The 8,308-nt window shown below is 34.2% G+C and overlaps 1 protein-coding gene across 3 annotated transcripts in view; it reads right to left on the bottom strand.

Annotated features, from left to right (window-relative positions):
* Positions 1-449: 449 nt before the first annotated feature.
* The window catches only part of HDX (highly divergent homeobox), a 161,604-nt gene continuing 153,745 nt past the window's right edge, over positions 450-8,308 (bottom strand). For all 3 annotated transcript variants that reach the window (XM_059051263.2, XM_067022828.1, XM_067022829.1), the window contains 2 exons: positions 8,082-8,204; positions 450-3,414 (listed from right to left, as the gene is read on the bottom strand). In XM_059051263.2, coding sequence (XP_058907246.1) covers positions 3,289-3,414; positions 8,082-8,204 — 249 coding nt within the window. In that variant the 3' untranslated portion in view covers positions 450-3,288. The remainder of the gene's footprint in view (positions 3,415-8,081; positions 8,205-8,308) is intronic.

Below are 8,308 nucleotides of genomic sequence, written 5' to 3'. Positions count from 1 at the left end.
AAATACACCACTTATGGTTTCTCCTGCAAACTTACATACTGCTGACTGTGAAAGTGTCTTAAAATAGATGTTACTGTCTTTTGAGGAATTATCTCTTGGACATCTTTTGAGGTCTTGGTAGTATACAGAGCTTAGGATGTAATTGGGCTGCAGCCTTTTCTTCTCCAAAAATAACAAACATTTCTGGCACAAGATTTCAATGGTAGTACAAAATTCCTTCTGTTGATAACTGATGTTACAACAAAACATCCCTAGGTTCCATGAAGAGGCTGATGTCCTTTCAGTGTTTTCCTTGCGTGTGCTAATTTTCCTATTCTCCAGGGTAACTGCAGTTCTCATTTTCTTGGGACTAATTTTAGCTTGGCTGAAATAAGAAAGGTACTTCAGGTTTTTTATTTTTAATACACATTTTGAAAGGTAAGTGCTCTCTTTTTTTTTTTTTTTTTTTTGGTGGAGCCATTGGGAGCTCAGAGTCTTAACCACTGGACTGACAGGGAAGTCCTGGTAACTGCTTTACTGCTTTTAGATACACATTCCTTGTTTAGAAACAGGCCAAAAGCAGACATCAAAGGATAGTTAAAAGAAAAGGAAAAAAAACATTTTCATGTTGGCATCTGTCTTTGTGAGAGATAGTATGGCTTCAGATAGTATGTTCTGTTTTATTATTGTGTCAAGGCCCTAAAGAAAGAAACACTAGTTGTTTTTCTCCTCCCAGTCATGATGATGTTCACAAAAGGAGTCCATAAACTGATATTTTCCTGCTCTAAAATATCTCAAAATCAATTCCAATCTATACATGTGAAAATATATTTTCTTCAAATTAGATTTTTAATACTTGACCTTGGCATCATTTTCAAAATCTATGTTGTATAATTTCATTCTGCCAATTTTGATTTTTTTTTCTGGATACATCTATTTCCTTTGGTTCCTGCTAAAGAAAAACTGTATTTCATTTTAGAAATGTATTACATTCAATGATAGTAAAAGGAATAATTTTAGGGCTGAAACACAAATGTCAAGACAAAAGAATTCCTAAGTGTACTGTTATGATTTATGCAGTTTCTATTTTAATGGAACTTTAAACAGAGACAAGGGAATTATCTATGCCATACCTAGTAAAATCCTTAAATCTATTAAAATTTCTACTTAAATAATTGTATTTATATCCCTGAAAAAGTGAAAAGAAATAATTTATTTTGAAGTTTATGGCTTGCTGAGGAGTAGAAATCCAATGTCCCTATTGCAGGAGTTCAATGAATATTTTTTGATTTATTGACTAATTGCTGAAGTGTGACAAGCGTAATCCATAGAGTTGAAAGATGTAGCAGAGAATCACCTATCTTTACTTAGTAACAAGAACTCAATAATAAGGGGCTTAAATTGAAGCAGGAGAAATTAGAGTTTAAAGATAAACTCAACAGCTAGTAGAAAGGATCCTAAGAGAGACCTGAAGGTCTGGAATTTATTCATGTTACCTCAAGAAATGGTTTCTTTATTTGCTGTATATAGTAGAGACTCTTTATCTCATAAGGGAATTAGTGTGACTGATAAATTTAAACGTAATATCCAAGGTTCTGTTACTCAGCCCTCTTTTCTCTGAATGGAATTTGTCTTGACAACAAGGAGTAATAAAAATTGTTTATGAAGAACCATACAGCTCTCAGCTAAAAGGGAGCATACCTAACCACTGAAATATTTCTGCTAACAAAGAACCATAACAGTAGCATGGCAGCAATATTAAATCAAACAAATAGCTAACAAAGTGAATGATTATCAATGAACCTTACCTATTTGTGTGTGTGGGAGGGGACATTTCAAGGTCAAAGACATTCATGACTGCATTTTTGTATTCATAAATTGGTACCTGTGAATTCCAAGATCAAAATTGATTTTACTCACAAATTACAAAAATATCTGACATAGAAGCGTGATGGCCAAAAGAGCCATCTAGTTACTTCATTAATCTTTTAGGTATAGATAGTAATTTAATCATGTGATACAATGCCACACTGCCAACTCACAAATATATGATACTGTGTGCTCATGGAGAAAGTAGCATTTTCCCTTCTATGGGTCATGGTAATGCCATCTGGCACCCTGGAAGGGAAGGTATGCAAAAAATTGTCTATAGTGTGGTGCTATCTGGTAGCTACTAATAGAACAACTGGGTAGCATGCCCATTTTAGGAGTGTACTCATAGAACAGTATCCAGGAATTTCAGAGGACTGTGATTTACAACCAAAGTAGTATAATTCTTTTTGGATATAATCCTTGGCTGATGACTCTGTACAAGTCTCTCATGGAAATGAGGTAAATTTTGTGGCAAATTTAAGTGACTAGATAAAAAAAAAAAAACACAAAGAAAACTCAGTGGCTTACCTTGACTTCTTGTTTCATAAAGTGTAAGAACTGAAGAAATATTATGGTGATGGTGATAAACTTGTAATATTTGTGCAACATTTCGTCTAACCCAGTTATATAAATTTACTAGTAGAATGTGAATCTTATCAATATTTGTCATTTGCAGCAATGAAGAGCTCCCATTAAGATTAATCTTTTACAACACTTTGTTCTATACACTTAATAATTTATTTGACTTCATGTTCATGAATTACTTTTCCATAATGCTTCCCCCCAAAAAATACTTGGGTTACATAATGGAAGAATACCAATAATTTACAATTATATAATAGTAATCACTTCAATTTTCAGTCATTAACTTAAGTCAAATTCTCATAGGGGTTTACAAATAAGTCCCAAGATTCATCCAGGTTAAAACATTTTTAAGGTTTTGTTTTCAATTTTCAGTCCACTTTCCTGTATAAAGGTGTATATGGATGACAGGAAAAGGAGAGAGGAAGAAAGAAGACATAATGGCTACAAAAACAAGACTAATCAAGCTTCAGTAACTTGATAAGCTATGTTGAAATATCTTTGTTTTTGTGTCTCTGGTCAAAACTTTTACTAAAACTAAGATTCTTCTATAAAACCAAAAAGACTTTTCAGAAATTAGACATTATGCATTTCAGAGCTAAACTGCTCAAAATTAAATACATTTTTCCCAGAGTTCCATCAGTCTTGAAAAAAAAAACTCTCAAACAATGCTTTTAAATTTTACATACATATTTTTGCTCCACAGTCATTATATCTTGTTAATCCTTCAGTATACGTTGTTCGACAATATCTTTTTCCAACTGCAGAATTTCGGGGCAACAGAATGCAACTATCTTAAAATGCATACCTGTTAGGTAGCCAAAAGGCTGTATCATATATCCTCCCCCCACCCAATCACAAACTGTCTGAGGCATTTTTCTCTGATAAAGAAGACACACTGAATGAGGTATCATCAGGCTCCGGTGAGGCATGATTGAAATCCATCTCTTCTAATTCAGGAGGTAAATCTGACAGCAGTGCCTGAGTTAGAAAAATCAATTGTCTTGAATTAGTATGTGGATATATTTTTTTTCCAATTTTATAGTTGTGGTCCTTTCACATTGATTTATTCTTACAGATTTAAATAAAGGAGCATTTCTCTTTCAAGACCTTATACAATATCTTACCTAAGAGAAAAATTCTTCATACGCTATTAAGGAAGTAACAAAATACTAGATCTTGAGAGTGTAGATTATATAAAGTGGAACCCTGGACAAAAGGGAAATAAGGAGAGAAATGAGCAACTATTCTGAACCAAATGCTTTGAAGTATTTGAGATAAGTGATTTTCATACTAGTTTTGAGTGTTCACTGATCACTGCTAAAGGGCTTTAAAATTATATTCCTTATTAAAATAGTCCTGCTCGGTTATGCTGTGTCCTTCAGACTAAAACACATTTCACAAAAGACTATTTTGTACTTCAGTGGGAGAAAACACTTAGCAGTTAGGGGAAAAGTTCAGCTATTCTACTTTAGATTAAACTTGAACAACTTAAAAGTCCAAGTTATTTTTTTTTCTTTTCTTAGGCCATGCCCATATCTACAGATGGCTAAGCATTCACCAAGACACTGCTGAACAAGTGAATTTGGCTGTGTAATGATGTATCTAGAGGGCTGCTCATTTTTCTGATGGAGTAATTAGGATAAGCCAAGAGCCATGAACTAAACTTTGCCATGGTGTAATTGTTTCATCTGGAGTTGCAGAACATGCATTCATACTAGAGAAGTAAATAATTAATCAAGTTTTATCTGGTTGGTAGTGCTGATGCTCATTTGACCATCAGAAATTGCAAATTAAATGATTAATTTGCTGCTCCTAATACCAAAAATAAAGTATCATATCCCAGCAGCTTTTAGACAACGTTACTTGTAGTGTGGGCTTTGGGTGCAGCAGTAAACAAAGATCAAGGGAACAGGAACAAATATAAGCTTGCCAGTACCCAAATACAGAACAGAAAAACAGGGCATGTTAGAGAACATATGAAATCCACTGTTGAAATAAGACATTACTCTCCTATTCTCTTTATTAAAAGAAGTGACAGATATAAATCCTATAGTCTTTGTCTTAGAGCAAAGAGGAAAGATTAGAGCTTTCTGTCAGGCTGCAAAAGGAAAGACTAACTCCTTCTGAACAAAAATGTATTATTTATTTTATGCTATTAAATAGTCCATGAACTTCTTGATGAAACTGAGAGTACTGTTTACAAAACAGTCACCTAAAGGTACTACATACTCTCTAAGGTTTCTAGATTGCAGTCATAGGACACAGAGCCATTTTCTTCTAGATCAGTTGTTTACCACTAACCCAAGTCTAGGTGAAACAAAGACTTTGCTGATAGTTGTTGAGCATAGTTTATGAGAAATACATCACTGGATTCATTTCATTTTGCAAGTGTGAAGAAGCCGCATTAAAGAGGGCAAAGTGTTCCAATTAACATAGCTTAGAGTACTGGAAAGTCAAAGTAGATGAGCAGAGTTAATGACATTCTAAATTCTAGTGGGGAAACCTTCAAATCAAAGAAGCACTACTTTTTATTTCTTTCTCATTGCACATAATGTAGTTGACTAAAATGATTGTAGTATGAAATAGGAAAACTTTAATATCTGAGGTAGTACAAGGCACAACTAATGCATGAAGTCCACTTTAAAATTCTCCTTTTCAGTATCTTTCTGGATTGCAACATTGACACACTGAACAAATCTTCAGATTATGTCAGTTGCTAGAACTGTCTTCTTCATAGACCAAAGTGAACACAATGAGCTTTCTTCACTCCACGTTCTTCATCAGTCAGAGCCTGACCTAGTGTCACTCTTCCTAAGAGATTAAGGCATTTCCCAAATGTATCATCAGTCTCTATAATACTTATTCTAGGCCCTAGGGTGTTAATGCCGAGTTCCATAATGTTAATCATTCTTATCCTCCTTGCAAAGTGGAGAAATCGAAGTTCAAGAAAGGCAATTGACCTGGCTAGAATCACATAGCAAATTATCAAGGGAAGAAAGACCATAACTAATGACTTAGCACAGTTCTGGGAACATTATTTTAAAATGGTTATTGATTAAAAAAATATTTGGATAATCTAATATTTCAGTCAGACATTATCATATATTTTTAAATCCTGGACTACTTCATTGGAGCAAACTATTCTGTGGACCACTCATCTCACTCAACTTACCAAAATCAAGATTAATAGAAAAACAGACTTTTTAAATGAGAAACCAGTGACAATATGGTTCTCTTTTATTAGGCAGAATAAAAATCAATTCCTTCCAGAAATAACCCTTTAAGTATTTCATAGTATAAAGATCAGTAGTTTAAGAGATGACCTGGATAACTTTTGTGGACTACTATAGGTGTCTTCTATATTTTTAGATCATATTTTGAGATCCATTATACCCAATCTCAACTATGAAAATCAGTAGTTTCTATTTGGGAGCTGATTATATAGGCCATGATTTTCAGTACAATTTTTGTATAACTGTCTCTCTTTCCCCTCAGCCAATGTTTTGTTCATATCTTAATTCATCAGCCTTTTATCAGAGGAAAAGTACAAGAAAAAGAGAAAAATAAAATGTACCATAGGTACTTTTCTTACTTGTAAGTGGTTTTGGGGAAAGAATAAAACCAGGTTAGAATTAGAAAATAAAGTGCAGTTTGTGTGCCATGCGTTGATATCAAGAGACATAAACAACTGCTAAGAAACTGACCATTCCAAACCATGCTACAACTTTTGGGACCAGGACCACACTCCAAGTTACTCCCATAGTTGGACCTAATTCTGCTTTCTTTTCTTTTTTAACATTTATTTAATTAAAATTTACAGTTCCTTTGGGACAATGTTCAAGTGGAATGTACATACATACACTACCAAATATAAAACCAATAGCTAGTGGGAAGCAGCCGCATAGCACAAGGAGATCAGCTCGGTGCTTTGTGACCACATAGAGGGGTGGGATAGGGAGGGTGGAAGGGAGGGAGATGCAAGAGGGAAGAGATATAAGGATATATGTATATGTATAGCTGATTCAATTTTGTTATAAAGCAGAAACTAACACACCACTCTAAAGCAATTATACTCCAATAAAGATGTTAAAAAACCAAAACCAAAAAACTACCACCTTATTTATTTAAAATCTGTAGTTTTGGTTCTAAAAAACAAATACATTATCAATATGCTATGGAATATGCATAACTCACATAATAAAGCAAAATGCTTAAATAAAACTGGCAAAGGTAACTGAAAACTACTGTCTTGGGATGTTTGTGTATGTACAGCATAGGGGGAGCACAATTCATGAAACTGGACACATAATGTGCATGCTGGTTTAAGCCTCATGAGTAAATTCTTTTAATGTTTAAATTTTGTGGTTCAGTACTTTGGTGAAATATATAACGATATTTTCTTATAAAAATGGAGAATTGTTGGATGCTAAGACACTAATCTTTTTCCCTAGAGATAATCGGTTAAGCTGCATATGTGTAGTCTTGCTTGAATATAAGGGATAAATATTTGTACTCCAGCTGAATAAAAAACTCTGAGACAGCTTAATTAAGGGTTACCTGTGTGACATACTACTTACATTGAATTTCTCTGATAAATAATCAACATGGTAGTATACAACTCAGAGGCAAATTTGGTATCTTTTAGTATTAAATGAAATATTTAACATAATTCTATATTCCTTTTTAGCAAGATTAATAAATTATTTCACAAATTTTAACTGAAAAAATGAGACAGAAAATGTGCTTTGGGAGGAATTTGTAAACAAAAATGCACAGCAACAAACAAAAGATGTTGCATTTCATCTTTGGGGTAGAGCAGGGGTCCCCAACCCCTAGGCTGGTCCTTGACATGTTAGGAACTGGACCACACAGCAGGAGGTGAGCAGTGGGTGCGAGAGGGAAGCTTCATCTGCCGCTCATCTCCCCATTGCTCGCATTACCACCTGAGCCATGCCCACCACCACCACCTGGTCCGTGGAAAAATTGTCTTCTGTGAAACCAATCCCTGGTGCCAAAATGGTTGGGGACCGCTGGGGTAGAGGAATCAAACACTCTTGTTAAATTGGGAAAAGTGAATTCTGTACTGTGGTCACAATGAATTTCACAAAGTAATCTCACATTTTTTTTAGTGATGAGCAACATATCATGAAATAAAAGGTATCCAAACACCTGTGAACTCTAGTAGGGGTTGGAAGGTAACTGAAATCCAGAAGAGAGGCAAATGCCTCACTTCTTTCATTCACAAAAGGTCCCAAAATATGTGCCTCTCCAGTTAGTGTAGCCCCATCTCTACAAACATTTTGAGAATTTCTTTAAAACTAATTAAATGAAATGATATGACCAAGATGGGGAATACAGTCAATAATTATGTAGAAAATATTTTAAATGTTTTCCCTACTTAATGGTGGCTTGGAATTAACAAAGTATGTTAATCGGTTATTTTGATTTTCCACTAAAGTAGCACACAAAATCTGAGTATTTTTCCTCAATAAAACTGTGCTTTAAAAAAATTCACAAAGCAACAAATCCCTCCTTGATGCCAAGTAGGAATGTGGTATAAAAACCAAAAATATGTAGAACCCAAGTGTGACATGCTACTTTTCAACATGATATATTACAGCTTACTATTCTCTTCTGTCACTTACCTGCTGTTGTTCCTTATCGTCAGCTTTTATAGCTAGTATCAAGCTTCTTACAAACGTCTGAAGTTTAAAATATTTTTGCTTTTGAATCTCTAGCTCATTTTCAATGAATCTGACTTCTTCATTCTGAAGGAGAAAACATCAAATAATACAATTACTCTATGCAAACCTAGGACTGTACATGTTTGATGTACAATAAAATTTTTGAAAAGCAATCAACTTAGAGAGAC

This window comes from Kogia breviceps, chromosome X (assembly GCF_026419965.1).
Source record: "Kogia breviceps isolate mKogBre1 chromosome X, mKogBre1 haplotype 1, whole genome shotgun sequence".
Classification (NCBI taxonomy): domain Eukaryota; kingdom Metazoa; phylum Chordata; class Mammalia; order Artiodactyla; family Physeteridae; genus Kogia; species Kogia breviceps.
Note: the sequence above shows the minus strand (reverse complement) of the source record. Positions and strands in the feature narration are given on the sequence as shown.